Raw genomic sequence first — 24617 nt, forward strand, 5'->3', positions numbered from 1 at the left:
GAGCCTGACAGAGGTTGTGTGACGGATTATAAACCGGGGAAGTCTGATACTGTCTGATGCAAGGACTGGAATGAGATTCCTACTCTCATGCCTATGTGGTTGAACAAAAGGAATGTTTCAAGGACAACAGCTTGAAAGCTTAAAAGACAGAGGAAGTCCTGTGTGCTATGCCTGGTTTCTAAGAACTGAAGGAAGTCTGGGACATGGGGACAAGGGCTTGCATTCTGGGACTATCTCAGAGCATCTTACCAGTCTACTTGATGCAAGTGCTCAGGTCACATGTGCAAATAAGAAAAAAAGACAGATTGTTTAGGTACCTGCAGAGCAGAGTTTGTCTTCCACATTTTTCCAGCTACTGATAGGTGTTGCTAGCTAGATGAAGACTAGCTCAATTGTACTTTCATATGCTGCAGTTACACCCTCTTCTCATTTAATATTAGTCAACACATTGGAGTTCTAATCAGCCTTTCCCATAAGACAAAGAACCAAGTAAACTGAAAATGATGACAGTGAAAGTCATTGCTTCGGTGTTGCATTCATCTGAAAGGCAACGGAGGATTCAAAGCAAGGACTGAGTGCTGATATGAGTGATAGTGTTTTCATAATTCTAGCAGATAACACTGAAATCATTAAACTCGGATTTTGGAACACACAGAAACCCAGGGTAGGAACTGTCCTTTAACAATTGTAAGCAATTTCCTTGCACTGAAAAAATCCCTTATGTACTCCAGACCTGCTGTTTCTATCAATTGAAATGGACACCAACATGCGATAAAATTCTCTCTCTTTATCCCTTGTGGAAGCAATATATTTTACCTTTCCAAAGCAAGAGCAGTTTAGGCTGGATATTCTGCTTACATAGTTTGTTTTGCTACTATCCAGAGCAGACCAGTAGAACCAACAGAGTGGCAATTACTTGCAACTTAGCCAGGGGTGGTCTGAAGTTAATACAGTGGTCTGCGTATCTCTGGGTGGTGCTATTCAAGTATAGACAGAAAAACCCGTAAGTCCTGTTGAAACTCTTGAAAGGTCAAGTGTGACACAGAGTTAAGCTTATACTAGATTATTTATTTTCCTGGCATCTTGTTTTCCCCAGATGTGCAGTAGGAGATTATATTTTTACTTTAAATTGCCTGATTAAAACATTCCAGAAACACTCACTTGGCACCCGGTCAAGCTCAGATGCTCAGTTCCTATCTTCACTGACCCCTGTGGTCAGAGAGAATCTGCATGAGGTAGTTTGCTCCTTTTGGTTTTGAAAGCTAAAGTCCAAGACTGAAAATGTTGCAGTAAAAAGTATCTCACAGGTAACTGAAATACACAGATGGATGAAGTGAAATACAATGTGTACTCTTTTTCTTCAGGGCCCAATGGGAGTTCCTGGATTTCAAGGCATCAACGGGATCCCAGTAAGTTTGCATATGTAAATATAATCACAACCAGAAGCACATAAGCACAATGAGGCTGTCCTAGCACATGCATAGTATATCACACAAGTGCGTGCTTCTCTCTGGAGGGAAATGGCAGTGTTTGTTAGTCTACCTGGTGATCCCATGCTGTTTTGTAAGAGGTTTGGATCCTATTGTGGGATGACAGGAAACTGATACGTATCCGGAAGTGAGCCTGAGTTACATGGGGATCCACTGCATCATTGATAAGCTTTTCTTTCAGCACCATGTTCTCCCAGGACCATGTATAGAAAACACTGTATCATAAAATCATAGACTTATGGAATTGAAAGGGACCTCAGTCAAACAAGCATGATCAGCTGTGCTTCAGGCCATTTTTAGCATGTGTTTCCTAATAAATTCTTAAAAACCTTGTAATGATGGAGACTCTAACTTCTCCATTAGAAAAGCTTTGTTAATGCCTAACTTCAGTCTGTTTCTGCAGTTTAAACCTCTTAGTTCTCATCTTGCTCATCATGGACACAGAGAGTAGATTGTTCCCTTTTACTTCTTGTATGTAATAACTGTTATCAAGTTTCCCTCAATCTTCTGCCATGATGTGAATGAAAACAGTGATTACAGCTGAGGCTCTCCTGAGAATCCTTGCTTCTCCACTAGGTGCTAGTTCTGGTTTAGATCTGAGCCTTTCAGAAGCCTAAGACAGGAAAGAGATAATTGCTGCATTTTCAGGTGGTCGGGGTAGGTAACCACTTTCCCTGATCATCAGGAACTTTTTTGTTTGTTTCTTTCATTCTTTAGAAGTTGAACGTTCTAGTGACAGTTGTTTCCTTTACCATGCAAAAAATGGTGTGCCTAGAGTGTTTTGACCAGCTTTCTTTTGCTTTGGTTTTACTCAGTGATTTTTACAAATGTCTTACAGACACTTTACCGCAGGGGAGTTTTAGCTGGGCCAGCTTTAGAGGTTGCTCCAAACTTCCTTCCTCTCTCTACACCATTTAGCTCATCCTGCTTTCTCCTTCTGGTATTAGAATTCTTTTTCTTTTCTTGATGACATTTTTCCATCTTCTGTATCCTTGTGCCTTCAGACTGTACTCGTGCTCTTTCTGATCTTCCCTACTTCCTCAGCTGGCCAAGAGCTCCAACAGTTGAGCTGTGTTTTCTTACTTCCTATCAAAAACTGAATTGTTTTGATAGATTGGCTGAAAATGCACAGTTGGCCCTGTAAATGAGCTTGCTTGATTCCAGTTCCTTCCCGGCCCTTGTCTTTCTCTCCCCCTCTGCTCATCCTTGCCTGTTTTCTCTTCTGCACTACTCCCTTGCTGCTATTTTTTTCTTTTCCCACCAGCCAACTCTAGCTCTGAAGAGAACAAGCTGTTCCCATAATACTTAATTTAATTGAACACACTGTGGGAACATGCTGTTCTCAGGGTATTTTTTCAGATGAGGCTCTGGAGGAAGGGGATTCCCAACAATGAGGGGAGGCAGAGATACAGCAACAGCCATTGCCAGGTAGTTGGCAGCGACAGACATTCCAAGGAGAGAGTAGGGGAGGTAGATGAGAGGATTCAAAGCCTCCAGCATATGCATATCTACTCTGTGTGCTTTATAGCATTCTGCAGGTGGGCGAATGGGAAAAAGGCAGGTTTTGCTGCTCACGAACAGCAAAATGCTCACCACTGTGGCTCTTCTGTGTCACAACTGCGGGACAGAAAAAGGGGGAAGGGAAACTAGTTCATACTGTTTACATTCTGGCCATTGAGATAAATACTTCCATTCTAGGGTGAAAATAGCAACCACTGCTGCTTGAGAAAATATTTATACTTTTGCCAGTTGCATTTCAGGAGAGGGAGTAGCTTGGGTCTGTTGTGAAATGTATATGAACATATGCACGTTATATGCACGTGTGAAATGAAGAGCAAAGGGGAGAGAGAGTGTGTGTGCTGATATATGTAAGAGAGAAGGAAAAAGATATTGCTATCTCTGCACAAGAATTAACATCTAAATATGAAGAGAGATTCTTTGTAGTATGCAGGTATTTGAGCGTGGGCAGGTATATTTTAGTCATGGCCAAAGGACTGCAAGGCTGTGATTCAGAGGGGAATCCCACTATTGACCTTAAGGGAAGTGGTGTTCCACAGAGTTCCCTTGGGGAATGCTGGTGGCAAGTAAATCATGTTGTTGCAGCTGGCCTGACTAATCCCTTTAACCTAGTAAATACAGCAGCTACATGTGTTTATTGCTAGTCTTTCGTGTCACACTGTAGAAGAAACGCTCAAATCCTTAGCTGTACTTGGGAAGTTTATTTTTTCCTATAGGACAAAATTCAAGGACACCTCTGGCAAAGGCTGGAACTGGAGCCGGGAGATGTAGGGAGCTTTTCATGAACTGTCCAAGGAGTTCTAGAAGGAAATACTTCTATGAGAAGTGAGCCCTTGTCTATACCATGAAAGCTAGAGCTACATGGAGAGGCAAAGTTCTCTATTTTGCGACCTTCCTAGGGCAAACACAAGCACTTTGCGGTGGCTGTAAAAAGGCCACTTTGCTGTAGCAATCCATGAAACTGCTTATTCAATTAGTTTCGTGTTCACCCTAAATAAATTGCATTTGTTTCCCTGCTTTTAAATATTTGTTGAGCTCTGCCATTGGGATCGCCTTTGTGCTGTTTGATTTAGAAAAGAGGCCCCTTGTGATCACAGTGTTAGTGTACGAGCAAGAGTCAGATAAAGCAAGGGCCTAGATGAACAGTTCAAGTTTCCATATCTGTCTCTCAGGGAATGCCTCCTTCTGTGAGGACAGAGAGCACAAGTCATCTCTCCAGCCTGTGTTTTAATTCAGGTCTATAAACTAGTCGCCCTGCCATGTATAAGTAAAGCCTGTGAAAGTCTTCTGCCTTAGTCAGTTGAGGTGCGTGTGCTGAATTGGCACATCTGCCAAAACAGGAATTACAGAAGATGAGATCAGTGAAACTATTAATCACCGTTTTTCAGGTCAAAACAGCTCTTTAAAACAGTATTTTAAATCTCTGAGGAAAAGGTTCATTTAAGCCAGAGCTTTACAACTCTCAAGAAGGACAGTTGTGGGTGCTTAGTATCTCCTCAGGTAAGGTTCTTAAAACAAGACATTGTGAACTTTGATAGCAGATTAGCTAGAAAGTAGCAAATCCTGTGGACTTTTTTCATAAAGCAAAAAAGACTGCATGTGTATGTGTGTGCATGTGTGTCAGTCTGTGTCTAGCTTTGGCTCAGAACCACAGACATGGATGCCATGGGATTAAGTGACAGGGCCACAGATTTATTTAATACACCTAAGAAATCACTGTGGTCAGCACACTTTATGTCCTGTCTTTGTGAGCCCTTCTCACACATTAAGAGGATACCAAAATCCTTTGGGCCATTTACAGACTGTGTTGGTCCAGGAGTTAGGAGATCTCACCCAAAGCATTTCCCAAGACATGAGGCCACCAGTCAGCTGCCTGCTATGGGCTGGCTCTTGGCCAGCACTAAAGGCTTAGCAGCTTGGCTTCCCATTGTCTGGCTCTGAGGGGCAGATGTTGGCCATTAAGCTTCACTAAACCCTGCAGCTGGTCACCTTATGTTGTAACCAGATACACGTGCGCTTGTCTGACATAGCTTCTGGTTTTCTTTATGCCGTAAACAAAGTGAAAGACCTGGTGGACATTGACCGCTCTGGCCTCCCTCTGCAGTCACAGCCTGTCCCGTCAGAGACTTGCTGCTCTTGGCTATGACATCCCACATGGACGGAGGAGCGTGGTTTGCCACTGATTCGTTCCAGCTTTGGGAAGCAAATGAAATAATTTCTGAGAGATAAACATAAATGGCAATAAATTGGTGCTTCAGCCTTCTCCTGTCACTTTACCAGGGGCTGGCAAGTCCCTGCTTGGACACCACATGTGAGTGTTTTGACAAACAGACTTTAATCATCTGGGCAACTGGTACTATGAACGCAGTGGTGCCTGATGCTAATGCTTTGGGATGACTTCATTCCGTGTACTGAGGCCTTGTTTAATCTCAAATTTATACTTCCCTGGGTGATCTGCCTTGATCCTGTAGTGGAGACACACTTTACATTAATTCAGTTTGCATCTGATTGACTGGCAGAGAGCAGATCGGGGCTCTCTCCCCTTCTTTCCATTTTGTTGGCACAAATCGCAATGCAATTGCCAGATAAGCTGGACCAAGGAACTCGTCTGGCTGAAAATTAACCCCATTAAGAAACAGAACAGTTATTTCTCTGCCATAGTAGTGGGTTTCCTACTTTGGCTGTGCTTATGGTGGCACAGGGAAGAGGTAGGTGTGAGTAAGCAGGAGTGTGCGATGGCCCTCCTGGCAGCAGCTGAGACCAGTGATCAGCTTGAGTATTTATGTAATTGGCCTAAGTTGCTCTGCATCCCTGGGAAAGTCACTCTGCTACTGTGTGCCCCCAGCCTCTCATCCGTAAAATGAAGATTATAGCATTCCCACATTTTTGCAAGGCATCTTAAGATCCTTAGATAAAAGGCTTTACATTACTGCAAAGTTCTCATTGAGCTTGGTCAGAGCATATGCTATTGGCTTGGACTGCAAAGACCTTTAGCAACACAAATGTGTTTTGTTTTAAGTGTCAGGCATGAAGGATTGTTAATGTTCTGCTTTATCTCCATTTTATCCATGTTTATTTTTTTTACTTTCCTAGTGTGAGTCATAACTTGTTTAATGCTGTATCTTAAGGATGAATCTTTGGGATCAAACAAAAGTACTTTTGGGATGAGTCAAGATCAGGGTGTACAGAGGGGAGGGAGAGAACTGTCAGTTATTGATACTATCTCCATAAGTTTCATTTTTCTTCCTGCCACAAAACACTGTCTTTGAGTGCCACAGAACTCATTTCTGTGAAAAGTATAGAATAAGGGGCTGCTTGAAACCCAGGTAGCGTGACTGACGGTTCTGCCTTTCTGTGTTTTGCCTCCACATACCTATATGACACTGAAGAAAAAGTAACTAAAGTCTCAAACTTTGATCTTCTTTGCACCAACACCGTGCTGAGTAAACTCCAGTCAAATTAATAGAGCTTTACCAGGGCAAAAGAGATGCGAAATCAGAATTAGGTACAATTGTATTCTACTCTGCTTGATTAATAATTGACCATTACAAATACTTTCTTTTAAATGCTGTTAGTTTAATTAAGTCTTTCTCCCAGTTGCTTCGCCTAAGGTTTTAAGTTTAATATAACAAGAAAAGCTGTTTTGCTTGAATGGCCTGATGCTGGAGCTGTAACATCTGTTGAACTATTAAAGGAAAGAATCCACACCGGAGAGGAAGAGAAGTCACTGAAACTTTAAGCAGATTGGAATTATAAATGCTCAGTATTGTTGAGTCTGCCTCTGCCCTTGTTTTTACATGAGCAACTTCCATTCCTGATGTCAGGTGCACCCTTGTGTGCTGTTTTACACTGTGTTATATGCCATATATTTCAGATTGCTGTGGGATGAGTATTGCCCTTTCGGGACCTACTCATGCACAAGTTATGTATTTCAGAAAATTATCCCTTGGAGAAAAAGGTAATTAAGTGAATGCAGCCAGTGTTCTAGGATTTAAGCTTTGGGGAGGATAAACAATGCTGGCCGAAGCAGCTAGTTCTGTTGCAGTCTGCCATACACTGAACTTGAGTGGGAGTTGTGGGTTTTTTTGTTGTTTGTTTTGTGTTGCCATTTGGAAGATATCAGTTTTCTGGGGACAGTATTACTAATAAAATAATGCACTGTGTCAGTCATTCTCTCTTTTTCCCGTTTACACAGGGTCACCCTGGGCAATCTGGACCTAGAGGTCTGCCTGGCCTCGATGGCTGCAATGGTACCACTGGGAGTCCTGGCGTTTCTGGATCAGATGGGTTTCCTGGCCTACCTGGGCTGCCTGTATGTCCCAGCTCAAATATGATGTTTTGTAGTCACTAAGCCAGGATTTGCTTTTCATGCCATTGTTGGAAAAGTAACTCCTTAGGAAGAACCCTAATAACCCTAAGTTCATTAGCATTGTTAGAGCTCAGTATCATTTTCTTATTGAAGTTCCACTCTGAGGATAAAATTAAGATCCTGTGAATGCAGTATGCTCCCACACCAAGTTAAACCATTGTCACTGGCAGTATTCAGGCTAACTCAGGAGAAACCACAATGAAGTTTTTAAGAACCACGAAGTGTCAAACAAATTCCACCTGTGAATGCAGTATGCTCCCACACCAAGTTAAACCATTGTCACTGGCAGTATTCAGGCTAACTCAGGAGAAACCACAATGAAGTTTTTAAGAACCACGAAGTGTCAAACATCTTCCACCTGGCACGTTTCAAGTTAGTGGATGCTGATTCAGGAAAGATGTTATGACATGTTCAAGTCTATGCATCAAATACTGGATGCCTTCATTCAGATCTTAAGATAGCCAAAAGCTTCAGTCTCACTGAGTGTCAATAGGATTTACTTTCCAGGGTATGTGTTTTACTTTTGAAAACACTTTTCTACCAGGTTGGAGTTTTATCTAGCCTGCATTGGACACCTTAAAGTTAGGTGTCTGATCTATTCATCTGGACTCCCCTCTTACAGAGAGTGGTACTTGCGAGAGCACTTCTACCTTCACCTCTACCTTTCAGGATGAATTGTCTTTGGAGATGCCCATTTTTCTGCATTGACTGTAGATGAGGTTAAGGTAGCTGGGTCATGCTCTACAGTCTGTTTTGAGTGGGTAAGGATTAGTTATAAGAACTCCACTCCTAAATGCTTTTGGGAATTAGTCTTTTATAAAAGTATGTTATTTTTGAAGTGTAAACAAATAATATTTGACTTGATATTAAAATATTTGACAAATATTTGAATATTTGTTCACATTCTAAGCCTGATCTTACAAACACAGGTTGTGTGACTAATGCGTACGCGTAAGGGAACTCCTTTGCACATATACGTGAAGAGGAGGAAGAAAATACAGCTGGTGGATGTAAATAGTGCCATTTGTTTCAGCATTTCTAAACTGTGCTAAGACATCTTTACATGTCATCCAGACTTGAAATTCATATGATGTTGAAAAACACTGAAGGAATAAGGTCAAATGAAAGTACTGCTTTCTAAAGTAACTGATTTACTCATACCTGCTGCTCAAACTTCTATTTTGTAATGCTTGTAGGATTACATTTTTGGCAAGGAAAGTTGCTTGGATCAGCCAACCCTTCTCAAATTAAGTTGGCAATTAAATGAAATCACCTCAGATAAATTGGATGGAATGATCAAAATTAAAATAAATTGGGTAAATCTAGCACTATTATGGCAGCTTTTTCAGAAGATTCATGCAGTCTACCAGTTTTTTTCTCTCATTGATTGTAAAAAAAATTTGCTGATTTACAGTGTTAAACAGGAGATAAAATCATAGAATGGTTTGTTGTTGGAAGAGACCTTAAGGATTATATAGTCCCAACCACCTGCTATGGGCAGGGACACCTTCCACTAGACCAGGTTGCTGAAAGCCCCATTCAGCCTGACCTTCAACACTTCCAGGGAGGGGGCATTCACAACTTCTGTGGGCAACCTCTTCCAGTGTCTCACTACCCTCACAATAAAGAATTTCTTCCTAATATCTAATCTAAATCTATCCTCTTTTGGTTTAAAACCATTACCTCTTGTCCTATGACGACATTCCCTGACAAAGAGTTCCTCCCCATCTTTCCTGTAGGTCCCTTTTAGGTACTGGAAGGTTGCTGTAAGGTCCTCCCAGAGCCTTCTTTTCTCCAGGCTAAACCACACCAACTCTCTCAGCCTGCCCTCATAGGGGAGGGGCTCCAGCCCCTTGATCATCTTTGTGGCCTCCTCTGGACTTGCTCCAACAGGTCCATGTCTTTTTTATGCGGGGGCCCCACAGCTGAACACAGTACTCCAGGTGGGGTCTCACGAGAGCGGAGTAGAGGGGCAGAATCACCTCCCTTGACCTGCTGGCCATGCCGCTTTGGATGCAGCCCAGGATACAGTTGGCTGCCTGGGCTGCGAGCGCACATTGACGACTCATTCAGTTTTTCATCCCCCAGTACCCCCAAGTTGTTCTCCACAAAGCTGCTTTCAATCCACTCATCACTCAGCCTGAATCCATGTTTGGGATCGCCCTAACTCAGGTGCTGGACCTTGCACTTGGCCTTGTTGGACTTCATGAGGTTGGCGTATGCCCACCTTCCTAGCCTGTCAAGATCCCTCTGGATGGCACTGATATGTATATGAACAGGAGGGTTACAGCATGTGAGACATTCAAATAGGATCTTAAAAGTTGTCAAAGGCCTAAAATAAAAGGGAACCTAATATAAATAAGAAAATACCAGAGAAAATGTTTGCAGAACTTTGTTTTTCTAAAGTCACGGGAAGTCTTAAATTCTCGTAATACCACAGCTTCTTTGACAAAGCTGCAGTGGTACTTTTGCAATTTACTGGAGCCAGGAGTTTGCCTTGTTCATTATGCTGAATATAAATTCTTTCAAAACTAAATCAGTATTTTTTCCAGAAATGTATTTTTTACTTTTTTTTTTTTAAATCAGGGTCATCCTGGTCCAAAGGGCCTTAAAGGAGAACCTGTTTTTGCTCAAGGTAGTCTTAAAGGAATGAAGGTAAGACTTGTCATCTCTGGGATAAAATGCAGTACAAGAAACACTTTGATGTCCTACATGTTGCAGGGCTGATGCTGCAGGTTAGATTGCTCATGATGTTAGACATGGGTATTCTGGGTATGTCTGAATGGAGAGCTCTGAAAAAGAACTTAAAATAACTTCATTAATGACAACACAGAATACTCTCAGAACTTGGAATAGCTTGGTCTTTGCAGAGATCTGTTCATCCCATACCGGGATGCTGGGACATTGCTCATCCTGTCACTGTTCAGTGTAGTTGCTGGTCTCTGGAGAGCTAGCACCATTCGTTTGTGGTGTCAAACCATGGATGTGAGGAATTTCTTGTGAGCTTATCCTGACTTATATGAGGTAGCATACATGTTTCTAGATTGCAAGCAAAGGAGGAGCCCTTCACCTACACTTGGAACTTTTCTGTAACTGATATCTTTGCGTGTGCCAGGTCTATTGAGATAACAGCTCGGGAAACTCGCAAATGCATGTTAAGATTTCTGCTGTGAGATCCCAGCTGCCTCCCAGTGGTTTTTGTGCTGGGAGGTACTAGTAAGTAATCAGTCATATTCTCGGTTTAAATACATGAATACCATCTCCCACTCATAGTATTCAATTCACTGCTGCTGTGAATTCAGGGGTTTACTCTATAATAAGGACCTCGCCCTGAAGTGTCTGTATCAAGTCTGTAATTTTACTTCTTGTGCAGGAAATACAAACTAAGGATAGACAATTTCAGTTTATTGTTCAGAACAGCGCAGAGGTTCTTGAATATGCTCACGTAGAAGGTTTGGTTCTGTGTTGCCTTGAAACAAACACTCACCAGCTTATCATGGTTTTGATTTTTGATAAAAGTACTAGGTTTGGAATAAATCTACAAAGGATTCAGTACCTCTTGTGGTACTGAATTCAGCAATATTTAGCAGCCTCAGGCTTCATAAGTATTGAAAATACTAAGAAATTTATTTTGTCATGTAAGGCTCCTCACGCTGTCTTTGTTGGTCAAAATGAAGAACTTTACTAAAATTCTACCCACACTATGTACACTCCTAAGTTGGTAAAAGTCAAATAGATCTTTATTTATTTACTTCAGTATTTATGGGAAATACAGATAAAGTGATGTAATAGTTATATACTTGTACATATTTTATAGCGATTTTGTAATGAAAGTTTTTATATTGTATTTTCCAGTGTTTTTACAATTAATACAATTTTTCTTCATACTACTTCAGTTTCTTTTGTTACCCATAAATAAAATGGTTGTAATTTCTCCAGAGTTTTGGAATCTCTCCATTACTCAATTTAAATATGGAAGCACAAGTGTTAAAATATAAATAATAGAAAATATTTCTGTTTATACAAAACTTAATGTTCCTTATAGTTTGTTGCAATAACATAGAGTAATTTTTACTAACGCATTTATAATTTTTAGGGAGAAAATGGTCTTCCTGGATTGGATGGAATTTCTGTAAGTTGTTTAATTTGGTGCATAATGATTTTAAAGAATATTAAGTAGGTAATTTTTCTTGTATTGGTTCTCAAGGACACTTTTCAAATTAGCAGGCCATGTATTGATGTGTGTGATACCAGTAGCTTGAGCAATTCCAGCTTTGGAACGGTATGAGTAGATCCACATTATGGTAGAAGTCAGAATTTGCTATTATCTGGTTCACTTTTCCTTTTTCAAATCAAACTCCCTTCTACCATTGAACTCTGTAACTTTGATTTTCAAAATACATCTAATAATATGAAGTGCATTTTTATAGTACTTAAATTGGCATACTTACTTAGGGGATATTATTTAATGTTTCCTGAGACTTACTTCGTCTTTGCTTGGGGTTTGATGGGGTAAGTGCTATACATTCAGTATTTGTCCTGTGTTCTTACAGGGCCCAAAAGGTTTTCCAGGTCCAATAGGTTCTGCAGGACCTATAGGATTGCCAGGCTTGCAGGTAGGAGACCTCAACTGTTTTCCTTGTTGATAGAACAGTTCAAAATGTTGGCAGTTTTCCCTCCTTGTCTGTATTTGTGTCATGACAATGAGCAAAAGTGTTTGTGCATCTAAAAGGACCGAGCACAGCTGACTCTAAGCGTAGAATACTTGAACTTAGACAGTTTAATCTAATCACAAGAGGAAAGGCTTCTTTTTAGAGCAGTGTTCAGAGCAGCAATCATGAATGAGGGCTCCAGCAAAGCCCTGGAGTGCTGTCTACGAACACTACATTACACAATTCTGAGCACTTCTTCCTCTTGGGACTGGAGGGAATATGCTGGTCTCAGCAAGTTTGGAGCTTTTGTCATTATGAAATACGCTAAAGAGTTGCTTTTTCAAGACACTACAAGAGAGTTTCCACTGGGCAGAGGTAAAAAAGAACTATATGTTTGTTGCTTTTAAAAGTTTGCTGGTAATTAACTACAGTACCAAAGGGCTATGCTGTCTGTTACCAATATGAAGACTTGAAAAATCATGTGTATCAGTTACTTTTGCTTTGGGGGCAAGAGTTGAAATTTCAGGTACCACTGCAGATCCCAGTATTGCTCCAATTGTGTGCATCCTAACTAAGTCAAAAGAAATAAAATCTTGATCTTGTTCACATTTAGGGTCCAATGGGTCCCCCTGGGCCACCAGGTCCAAAAGTAAGTACTTACCTTTCCTGCCTTCTTTCTGCACCTGATCGTTGGCTTTTATAACAGTGCTGTGGGCCTAGACAGTAGTGATGCTGTTGTTGCTGTTGTTTTATTATTTGTTCATCATTAGTTTTTTTCCTCTCCTAGGGTAACATGGGATTAGGCTTTCAAGGAGAGAAAGGAGAAAAAGTAGGTGAAACTTGTTCTGTTACAGAAAGAGCGTGAAATAATACTCTAGTGTTCCCTCATAGCTCAGTCCTCTAGAAAGTGGCTGGGTTCTAGCATTTTCCTCTTTTCCTTTTTCTTTTCTCCTCTTGGGCTGATTAACAGTCCAAATACTACAGAGTCTTGCTGGTTCCTTATCTCTTTGTACACAGAAAAAGAATGGGAGCTTTTTCTGGATGAATGGGGGAAGGGGAAAATCTCAATTCTGTACAGTATTTTCAAGGTTATTGGGACATGAGGTCCTTAAACATCTTTTAAATCTCTGTCTTTCAGTTTCTTTGAACCCTCACCTCTTGTACTGAATTATTCTACTGACTTCATTCTTTTTGGCTTTTATAATATTCTTTGGATCAACTGATGTGTAATTTATAATCTCACTATCCTAAATGGGTGTCCTGCGGTCTGTGTGAGAATTTACACTGGAGTAATGGGGCTTCTTGAAGTTCTCAATTTGGGACTTGATTCTGCTGCTGTTAAAATTGGTTCTCAGCATTCTGCATTTCTAATTGTTTCTTGTCTTCTTTTGTTTCATATTTCTGCCCAAGCATTTTCTGGAATGTTTTCCTGTTGATTCAAAAGCTGAGCCTTTTTTTTTTTTTTTTTTTCTTTGCCATGTTTTATATCCACAGCTTTTTTGAAACAGATTTAATGCATTTTGTTCATCTTAATTTTCAGTCTGATCTTTTGACTTCCGTGACCAAACTCCTGTGCCAGCATTCAGGCACACAGATATTATGTACATGGAATATAATTAGAGTGGCTTTTTTCTGATTTGCAAGCCACTTTCATAGGAAGTCAACCAAGTTCTGCCTATGTTCATAGCTTCCTCTTTTGCCAACAGGGCGATGTAGGGCTGCCTGGCCCTCCAGGTCCCCCACCATCCACTGGAATACTGGAATTCATGGGATTTCCAAAAGGGAAGCAAGGAGAAAAGGTCTGTAAATTCAGTTTACAAACCCTCCCCCTCCCCATGCTCCTTCATTCAAGACTGAATGAAGTTACTGGACAGTGAGGACTGTTACATTTCCAAATCAAAATCATTTTCTGTACTAGCTTAATCTGCCAGGTGGCTATTGAATAAAAATATTCTTAGCTCAGAGCATTGTGGACCACTGGAGAATGCGTATCTCTCAGAAGAAGAAATCTGAAAACTATTTAAATGTTTTCATCATTAATCCTAAAAATAAATGAACTGCAGTTTGTTTCTGTTGGACACGTGAAATTGTGTCAACTGAAGCAAAAAACCCAAATCCGTTTACAGAAATAAATAAAAAGCTCCATCTCTTTTGTTTTACCTGTGATGCACACTACTCTGAAATAATCAAATTTCTCTCCTTTACTTTGTTATCCTGGCATTTACTGAGATACATGTTTAGCTCATCATTGTTTTTTGAAAGCTGTATGGATCTTATGTTAAAGATTCTCTACACGCATGAAATTTAGGCGTACTGAATTAATCTGGGACCTGTGCAGGCTGGTTTGGGAGCCCAGTCTGAGCTTGCCTGAACCCCTGCATAAGTCATGAGAGGATATTGTCTTACTTGGTGGAGTTACATTAGTGTGAGGTGAGATTCAAACTTGTGTCTCACTCTTGATTTTGTAAGCAGGATTGTGAAGACATTATGCTATCTCATCATGTGTTATTTTGCTGCTTTCCATGAAATACTGTGCACGTTCCAATACCCTAGATGATGATATGAAATGCTTCTCATTTGACTTATAGCAGTGGAGGACAGTAGAACAACAGTTCCCAAGTAGTGGTCTTTGAAGCCATGGGAAGTGGTCACAAACAATCTGTTGCATGCACTGGCACTGTGCTGAGAGACACTGTATCTGGCACATGATGACACAAACCAAGTATACTTGCTGCCAAACAAATTACAAGGCCTTACTTTAAGAGTCAGGAGCATGATGGGAAGATTGGGGAAAAACTTGCTGTCACAGGCACAGTGTTTTATTGTCTTTACCTCTTCCTCTTGTCAGGGTGAGCCAGGCCCTCAAGGATTCCCTGGAGACAAAGGATTGCCTGGCATACCGGTAAGGACAGAGGAGAGTTTTTGATATGTGCCCAATACGGATTAAATGGTTCAACACCCTCTGAATAGCTCACGAGCTCTCTACAGGAGTTTCTAGGCACCAGAGTACTTTGCAAATCTGATCAAAAAGTCCTGTGGACATTTTAAAGAATGTAACTGTAATCTGATAGTGTTTTGTCCTGGAGATACAAAGAAGATAATGCTGTCCTACTATAGACGTTACAAAGCAGCCGTCATTTCAGTAGATGTCATCTACAGTGTGCAGACCTGCAAGCAGACCAACCCTTTACTTGGCCACTTGATGGCAGTGTTTCTTGATGTCTCACAGAGCACTAGTCATATATTTTTTTTTAAATCCCTTTTTTTTCCCTTTAATTATGTCTAAATGTATTTTCTGTTATTTTACTTTAAAGTTGTAAAGCACGTGCAGATCTTTCTGTCTGTCTATGTATATCTAGTTTTACAATGGGCTGTTTAACATTAGTGCTCATAAACTCAGGAATGTGTAGCATTTCTCTGTATGAATCAAGAACAACAATTTATTCCTGGATTCCAGAAAGCTATTTCCCAGCTTATAACCTTTTGTAAACACAGGTTATTTTGATAAGTTTAGGAAATAAATATTTTGTGGAACTTCCGACTAACAAGATAAATTGCTTGCCAGTTTCTTCAACGTACAGATGTTCTTAGTAGAAAGACGTGCAAAGAAAAACTGTACATGAAGCATAGTTTGTTATTAGCCTTTCTGGACATGTTCCATTATGTGCATGTTGAGATTTATGCATCACAAGAGGCCCATTAAAGCTGATGGGGTTGAACATATGTGTGAACTTAACCACAACCATAAGATATTTCAAGATTGAAGCCTGAAAATTGCTTAACTACTGTAACTCTCACTGAAATTAAATCCTGGTGTTCTATCTCTTGATTTAATATTTCTTGCTGACTGGGAAAACCACCAAACATTCCCAAATGTTGAGCGTGAAAATGCTAGTTTTGTGTCATTCTTAGGCTTTAGAAATGAAAAAGGATACTCTGAGCACTCTCTTGAGCTGCCACTGTTAAGAAATGAGATTTGAAATAATTTCTAAATGTAGAATACAATCCAGAGTAGCAGTGGCCGGCCTTTGCTGTTTATAGCATGGGGTACTTGCATTTGCTGCTGAGAGATGTGCCATGGTTTAAATGGGTGGAAGCCATGGGGAATGAAGAAGATAATGTACTGCACGTACTGCCAAGTCTGGTTGGTACCGGTTTTCTTTTTGGGGCAAAAGAGTCACAGTGGAAACAGTCAGTTTCCCTTGTTTCTCTGTTGTACTGTATATTAATAAATGGGGTTGTGCTCCTTTTGTCTTAGGGCTGTGCTATTCAATTCCAAACATATCACAGATTTAATGTTGACATTTTTCCTCAGGGCTTTGGAGGTGTTGGAGAAAAAGGAGAAAAAGGTGTGCCTGGCTTACCGGGTGGCAGGGTAGGTAACTTTACAAAGTCCTTAAATGCCTGTTCTCAAACACATGAATTGGGCCTTTCATCAACAGAAGCATTCCCAAAGCATGGAGGAGTCTCACACACAGGACTGGATCCCATAATAGCCAGCGCCATGCAACAACAGAACCAATGGATAGTTCTTATCTCAGTAAAGTCTCAGATTAAAGGTGAGATGAAAAATGTATATAGACAAGGCAGTCCGAGAAAATCGTACCGAAGTATTTAGTAGAGATCTTGACAGGGGCCTGTGTTTTTCCAGGTTTTTTTGAAAGCTTTGCAGAAAAAGGAAGCTTGCGGGAGGTCCAAATAAAGATAATAAAGAGGTCTTGCAGGGCCTCTAGGGACCTCTTAACCAGTGCCAAAACCAGCCGTGGGAGAACACAGATAGATATTTGGGGAAGACATGGGCAAGCTGGCAATAGATGTTGGTCTAACTCGTCAGTGAATGTGGGAGTTAAGAGCATGCTCCATCACACACCAGACATAGGTTCTTCAAACCACCATGACCCTGCAGAGATGTGCTTATACACAACAGGAGGACCAAGGCATTCTGTTCTGCATGTGCAGAATAAAATGTCAAGATAGAAAGTCTTGGTTGCATTAAGTTTCATGTCTTTATAATTACAAATTATCTACCTAACTTCCTAGTTAGTTGAGACACCATGACTTATTTAAATTGACCCATAGATTAGAAAGACAATGGCTAAAGAAGATAAGACTTCTTTTATCAGCTATTCTGCTGAATTCTTTCAATTATGATTGTTAATATTTGGGAGATATGGACAACCAGTGGTAGCTTCTTCTTCTGAAAGTTTTACCTTTTCATTCTTTGGTGCTGAGATATTTGGAGCCTGATATACTGAGACCAAACTGAGATGGAACCTCTGATAATGTTTTTTTGTTAATGTGTTTTTGCTGTTGTAGGGTCTTTTGGGACTGGATGGATCTAAAGGGATTCCAGGGAGAAAGGTGAAATTTCTTTTACTTTTTACTGTACTTACAATTACAGAAACCATCTAACTGCTTAAGATCTGCTGACTTCCTTATCTAGTGGCACCAAGTTCTCTGATGGATGAATGCACCTGCCTTATTAAACTGGTGAGAGCTAACTAGAAAGTCTGTGTAAAACTCTAGATCCCTTTAACTGTCTTTCTAGTTATCCCTATACATTAAGAGGACCACCTCCACAGATATGGAATTGTACGTTCCCTCCTGGAACAATCAACTATTCCCACTTTTCCCCTTTCTGGAGTAGAAATGTCCAAGTGACTGAAAACGTGTTAAAGCACTTCCACTTGCAGGTAGAGCAGCGGAAGTTGTTCAAGAAAGCAACTTTCAGAAATACAATTTTTATTCTGCAGCCTAGAATTCAGTCACTTTCTTGTATATTTTGTTTTATGTATGTCCTTTTCAAGATATACTGAAGGTGATGGTATCTCCAATATAATCTAATTCATATCTATATGTTAAACTTATATGATTAAAAACAAGGCCTTTATGGCAAGTTTCTTAACAATACTGTGTATAGGCTATATTGGGGCCTACAGCTGTCCAAGACTTCAGAATCACAGGCAAGGTTTCCAGTTAAGGTTCCCCGCTCCAGAGCTCTTGGAGTATCCCATTTTGTCTGCAGTGGCAGTGGGATTTGCAATGAATACTGGGCCAGGTTGAATATGTTACCCAGTAGGGTGGATCACTTCTGTGTAGATTCCCAGTCACACACCCAGAAGAGGAATTTTGATGTCCCTGAAAATGCTGCCAGGAAATGGATAGCTGGAGAGCTGGGTCTCCCAGTGTCACTTTAAATGTCTTGGTGCCAATAATTTGTTGGAGGGGGAACAGAGTGGAGGGGAAAGCGTGAGGGACAAGGAAAATAATGTTCTAGGCTCCTCACTCCACAAGAATTTCTACAGTTCTGTGAGAACTCCAAGGTGTCCTCCTGATCTGGACACCCTCATGCCTGCTCACAAGTTCTCACCATCTTTACAGTACAAGGAGACTTAAGGAGCTCTGGTGTTTTCTGAATGCTGAGAAGTTGATGCATCAGTTTTCACTTTCATTATTTTTTCTGCAAATGTGTGGTAAGAAAATGAATTGTGTTTGTGATTCAAGTCCAGGCACTGCAGATGTATCAGCTAACAAATAAAGCCAGTATCTTAATGTGTAACATTAACATCTTAATGTAACAGTGTTCCCCTGTGTGACTTTGCAGGGTCATCCAGGTGTTCCAGGCTATCCCGGACTGGATGGAGTTGAAGGCATGAAGGTAGCTTCTCACATGAAAATACTAAAGCATTGCTTTTTTTAAAGATATTTGCATGAATAAATAAGTATCATTGCCCTAATCAAATATCTTCTTTACCTCTGTATCACTGTAATTTTCACTATGTTTCTGTTCCTCATTTACTTCATTGTTAAGGATAAAAATGAATGGTTGCTGAACTATGAGCAGTAAGATATTTTGATACCTTTACAAATGTTCATTCATGTAACTTCATGACTTAGAATTGTAGGTGTAGTCTTTCTGGTCTCCTTTACCCTTACACCAATGCCATATTTACTGGACAGTTGAGGCAGGATTAGGTAGAAGTAAGTGGATGTTAAGATAGTTGCCAAGGCTGGCTGAAGTCTTAGGTCACAGATCTACACGTATTGACAAGCCTGCAAAGAATGTGTTCGATTTCTCATACTGGAGATAGGCAATGCATAGCAGACATTTTCTGGATATCTCACAACTTGGGCAGTCAGACATCGGGAGACTGAGTGGAAAATGGTTGGGTAGTAGTTTGCTGTGAAAAACACTTCTCTGCCTTATACATATATAACCGTATACTTATTTGCATATGGTTGGCAGACATATGAAATGCAAGCACTGAAGGGCTTTTTTGTGCAGAACACAGGGAAGAAGTAGTGCAGGTTTATGCCCACAGGAGTGTTACTGGAAGAAGCAACAAAGTGCGCTGCCTTGGTTTGCTGCATGTTGTTTATATTCTAAATATGATGGCAGTTTGGACAACAGTCAGATTTTGCACTTGCTATTTCAAAGAGCGTTTGATACTGTATTAAGAGTGAGAGGAAGGAATGATACTGCAGTTTGTCCCAACTTGCTTGTTCTACCCTGGGTAATTTTGTGGAGGAAACCATTTTCCTAGTAGCTCCTATTATTGAAATTCAAGATTCCAAAGCAGCAGATAGCTGCAGTGATGAATGCTTTTAAAGATGTGTATGTTCATAGCAGGTCTCTCATTTTACCACAAGGTGAACAAATATGATCTACCTGATATTGGTCAATATACTGATATCATAGCATATTTTGAATATATCATAGTATGGTTTGGGTTGGAAGGGACCTTTCAAGGTCATCTAGTCCAACCCCCTAGCCATGAGCAGGGACATCTTCAACTAGAGCAGGTTGCTCAGAGCCCCGTCCAACCAGACCTTGAATGTTGCCAGGGATGGGGCATCTACCACCTCTCTGGGCAACCTGCACTAGGGTTTTAACACCCTCATTGTGAAGAATTTCTTCCTTATATCGGGTCTAAATCTACCCTCTTTTAGTTTAAAAACTATTACCCCTTGTCCTATCGCAACAGGCCCTGCTAAAAAGTCTGTCCCCATCTTTCTTATAAGCCCTCTTTAAGTACTGGAAGGCTGCAATAAAGTCTTCACAGAACCTTCTTTTCTCCACGCTGAATAACCCCAACTCTCTCAGCCTGTCCTCACAGAAGAGGTGTTCCATCCCTCTGATCGTTTTCGTGGCCTTCTCTAGACCTGCTCCAACAGGTCCACGTCGTTCCTGTGCTGAGGTGATAACTGTTCATGGTATATACATGTCTGTGCTTCCTATTGAGGTAACGGGATGCCTTCAGAGGACAGCTGGATAGTAGCAAACACTTTATCTGAAGCAGCCATCAGTTTCATCAGGCAGGGAGTAGGTAAGTCAGGACAGCAGGTGATTGTGAATAGCAGAAGAACAAAGTGAATTCTTCACCAAGACAAAGAATGATGGTTAGTCAGTGAATGACCACAGACATTGCTACCATAATACAAGAAGTTTCCTGACAAGCAGTCTTCCCCTCCATCACCCATCTGATTGTGGTGTGAATCTGTTTTCTTCTGCAGGGTGAATTAGGTGACATCGGTCCCCCAGGCCCTCCTATTGTTGTTGACAGGGAAGGTGTAGTCATTTCAGGTACCTGTTTCCATTTTGTTTCAGAACTCATCTAAAGCACCTTTCTGATCCAATTATTCCTTCTTACTCTATTTTACCACTTTTCCACATTGCATATTGGGTCTAACCCATCCCTTGTTATTTTCTCCTTTAATTTCTGTGTTGTTGGCATACAGATACATTTGGTCTCATGTTTATAGCTTCAGTGTTTACAATAAACCTTTCATCCCCACCTTGCAGAACGATATGTTTCAAGGCAGAATGAAATTTAGTGCCTGGGAGGCTGACTGTCTGTGAGCATGCAGAAGTGCTGTGTGTCTACCTGTATGTCTTTCTTCAGTGTACTAAGGAAAAATGGCTTCCTTGTGTTGCTTGGAAATGGGTACTCTGAATGATATTCTCCTCGTATTTATTGTTCAATGTGGCAAGAATATTGTTGAGAAAATGAGCTTAATTAATGCCACAGCTGAATGAGGTGCAGATGGGAATAGTCTCTGAAGCTATAAAGGTAAGGGGACAAACTGTATGATCTCTCCTATTCTTCCTCCTTCACATGCAGTCAAGTTTGAAACAATCTCTGACAGATCTGGAGGAATTTTTCCTATCGTTTTTAACTTTGACTAACAGGCTTACGGCTACACGCTTTGCAACCTTTTCTGTCAGTGAGATCAGTGGCCACCAGGGTAGTTGACTGAAAAGAGTCTCTCAGCAGACATTCTCATGACATTTTCCTTCTTGTTTTTCTGTATTTGTCTAACAGGTGCCCCAGGTGACCCTGGAAACCTGGGAATACCTGGTCCTCCAGGAGATGAAGGGATCAGTGGTTTACCAGGCCTTCCAGGAGCTCCAGGATTTCCAGGCCTGGAGAGAGGTAAAGCAGCCGCTAACAGTGCCCTTAGGCTCTTTTCTGTGTTTGCTGCTGAGAAGACTCTGGGTAGTGGCCTGGAAATGGTGATGGTATTGGAGCAAGCCTCTCCCTGCTCCTTCAGCTGGCTGATTTGCAGACTGCTGTGTGAGACAGAGGAGGCAGGGATGACACACAGGGGAACCAAGTATGTTGACTTGCATGGGAGCAGAATTAGTCCCACACTGATTACAGCCCAGGTAAGTCTTCAGTTGTGAATGTTTGGTGTAGCAGTGTACACAGGAGCTTGGTGGTTTGATTTCCATTCCAAATGCGTTGATTGGCAGAACCTTTCCTACCTTTTAAATAACAGCAAATGTTATTTTTTTAATGACTTTTCATATTTGCAATAGAGAGCTAACAGATTGGCTAGATAAACTCACTGTAGATGGAACCCATTTGTCCCATCAAAGATCTCACTTTAAAAGTTTCTGTTTCACTTGAATGTCATCTGTGAAGTCCTGGTCTGCAATGATCCAGAGACTAGGAGCTACTAAGGAAATTATCTCAGTCAATGGAAATCAGAAAATAAATAAACCGCAGTCTTACATAGTTAATTGTCTAACCGATCAGTGGGACTTAAGTGCAGCCCTGTGAATTTTTTTGGATGACCAAAGGAGTGTGTAAATGGGAGCCAGTTTCTGCGTCTGATTAGTAAGTTTTCCTTTGTGTGCAATTATAAATTGTTCTGTGCTAACATGGTTGCAGTTCAGGGCCCAACAGTAATTTTCATAACATTAAAAACACTTGAACGTTTTTGCTGCTGGAGGGCTGCTCATTGTGTCATTGTTGTCTAGATGGAATGGGCCCTGGAGGGTCTCCAGGTGTTCCAGGTGTGAAGGGTGACGTGGGAGAACCAGGAAGAGCAACAATTGGATTACCAGGCATTCCCGGCAGGGATGGTTTACCAGGTCTACCAGGAGCACCAGGATTGCCTGGTTCACCACGTATGTATATTTTTAACATCTGTTTTTATATTGGATTCAGAGTGAAACAAGACAAATAATAATTTATGTATTTATTTCTTTGCCAACGTGGATTATTCATGTGTAAATCTTAAATGTTCAGTTGACACCTCATTGTGATTGTAGCTCACAACCTTAAATACATATAACAGGAGCCACCCCTCTGAAGTAAGAAAATAGAGCGAATTATTGTTAGAGTAGTAGCCTGAGAGACTGAAGTACAAAGTTGTGTAGACACAGTTTATGTCACAGAGGACTTTGAAGTTCTAGGCTAGTCTCCTACTGGCTTAGACAAAGAATAGACCATGACCTTATGAGAACCTGGGGTAAATGTCTAGGCTTATGAGTAGGTATTTAGGGTACCAGGACTCAGATAGGATGCCTGAAGAGGCAGTTTTCAGACCTAAGGACATGTGATTTTATTTTTACATCTTCATTTGCATGGATGCCCTGATTGTATTAATTATGCATCGGTTTGTTTTCCTTGGAAATTGGGTATTACATGAAAAGGGGTGATTTTACAGAAACCTTGTGTTTTAGCATTCTGCCATAAACTGAATTCAGACAGCCCATTTTATTTTTGAGAGCCAACCTTTCAAAACAGCGCACACACTCCAGTGTTGGAGCCAATGAGCATGGTCTGATTAAATTATTTTTGTTGGAGAAGAAAAAAGTGCTTTCTTATCAATAACTGTTTGCTAGTCAAATCCGGCTCATTTTTCTGCAGAGTCTGTAAAGCTCTTGTAGCTGTTTTTAGCTGATGGTTGCAGTTTGTTTCCATGGAACATCAGACGGGTGCTGGTCAGCACTCCGTCTTACTGTTGTCACTGAGAAGAAGGGTTTTCAGACACATTAGTGTTAGATTATGTTAGATCACGTTCCATTGCTGTTTCTGTCAGCTCATGTTTCATTCTATTCAGCATATAAAGAGGTGTAGAGAATAATTCTGCAGTTATGAAGTGAAGGACAGGGAAAGTCCCCTTAACCTTTTGCCATTTAGTCTCTTTCCTGAGCTGCAGCAACTTAATGGGAAGTCGAGGAGCTCTACATTATACAGCCTTGGGGATGACTCTACCCTGCCAGCAGCAGCAGAGACGCTGCTCCTATTGTGATAGCTTCTGTGCCAACAAAAAGGGCAATAGCCACGCGTCGCAGTCACCAATATATTGATTTGTCCCTTTAACTTCTATCCATATGAGTCTCAGCTTCTCCCAGAGCTGTAAAGGCACTTCTGCCATGAGTTAAGTCATTTGCCTTTCTTTATATACCCTGTTTACAGGTTGGTTAGTTCTTTGGCCAACATTAAGTCTTTGGAAAAAGTACAATGGTAGAGCAGTAGAGGAATGAAACTCTGGCATCCACATTGTGAGAGCTTCTGCTTTTCTGTGTGAGAAGCTAGAAGCAACCACACGGCAGAGGACTGCAGCCTGTGATACCAACCAAGTTGCATCTCCTTGTGTAACTTCCACAGTTGCTGTTTGATCCAGTGACATTTCTGTCAGTTGCATAACTAACTCTCTAAGTAATTAATGAGCTGGAAATCTGGCTTTCTCATGGCTTTTGCTTGCCTTCTTTCCACATATAGGCCCTTCGTTCCCCCCAGACATGATCCTGGGTGGAAGGACTGGGGCCCCAGGAGAGCCTGGACAAAGAGGGCTGCCGGGAGCTTTGGGCCTGAAGGGGTACAAAGGTAATTGACTCTTCTTGTGGGAGAGCCTTTTAGCTGTCACTGGGCCTCAGAAAGATATTTACAGATGGTTAATATGCTAAGGGATGAGGTGGAAGCATCTTTATGAAAAATCACAGGAGGTTGAGATGGATTGAAGGAGCAAAAAACCTTTACAATTTAGAGAGAGTTGTACACAGCACTGCCAGCAAAATCCTATTTCCTACTTCCTAGTCTGCTCAGGCAAATAAGCAGATAAACATCACATACCCAGAAAATTAGCGAAGTAAATTATACTTTAAAGCTGTAAGACGTAATGAGACATAGAAATAAAATCTTGTTCACTGCTTTTTGCAACATAGAGTGGAAATGACAGAGAAACATAATTTGATTCTCTTCTGTGCTAAAAATGATGAGAATTTGGGTCTTAGGGTGTGACAGAACCAGTGGCAAAAGCCATGGTGATGCAGACGTCACTTTGCTTTGTGAT

General features: G+C 40.9%; 1 protein-coding gene across 1 annotated transcript in view; it reads left to right on the forward strand.

The window, feature by feature from the left end:
• Window positions 1-24617, forward strand: part of LOC104618584 (collagen alpha-6(IV) chain-like) — a 109947-nt gene that overhangs the window by 58818 nt on the left and 26512 nt on the right. The window contains 16 exon segments of the mRNA XM_010284217.1: window positions 1365-1409; window positions 7204-7320; window positions 9964-10032; window positions 11474-11509; window positions 11931-11993; window positions 12643-12678; window positions 12817-12858; window positions 13736-13828; window positions 14878-14931; window positions 16345-16404; window positions 17346-17390; window positions 18634-18687; window positions 20544-20613; window positions 21353-21463; window positions 22294-22443; window positions 24047-24151. Of these exon segments, the coding sequence (XP_010282519.1) occupies window positions 1365-1409; window positions 7204-7320; window positions 9964-10032; window positions 11474-11509; window positions 11931-11993; window positions 12643-12678; window positions 12817-12858; window positions 13736-13828; window positions 14878-14931; window positions 16345-16404; window positions 17346-17390; window positions 18634-18687; window positions 20544-20613; window positions 21353-21463; window positions 22294-22443; window positions 24047-24151 (1150 nt within the window).

This window comes from Phaethon lepturus, unplaced genomic scaffold (assembly GCF_000687285.1).
Source record: "Phaethon lepturus isolate BGI_N335 unplaced genomic scaffold, ASM68728v1 scaffold19913, whole genome shotgun sequence".
NCBI lineage: Eukaryota > Metazoa > Chordata > Aves > Phaethontiformes > Phaethontidae > Phaethon > Phaethon lepturus.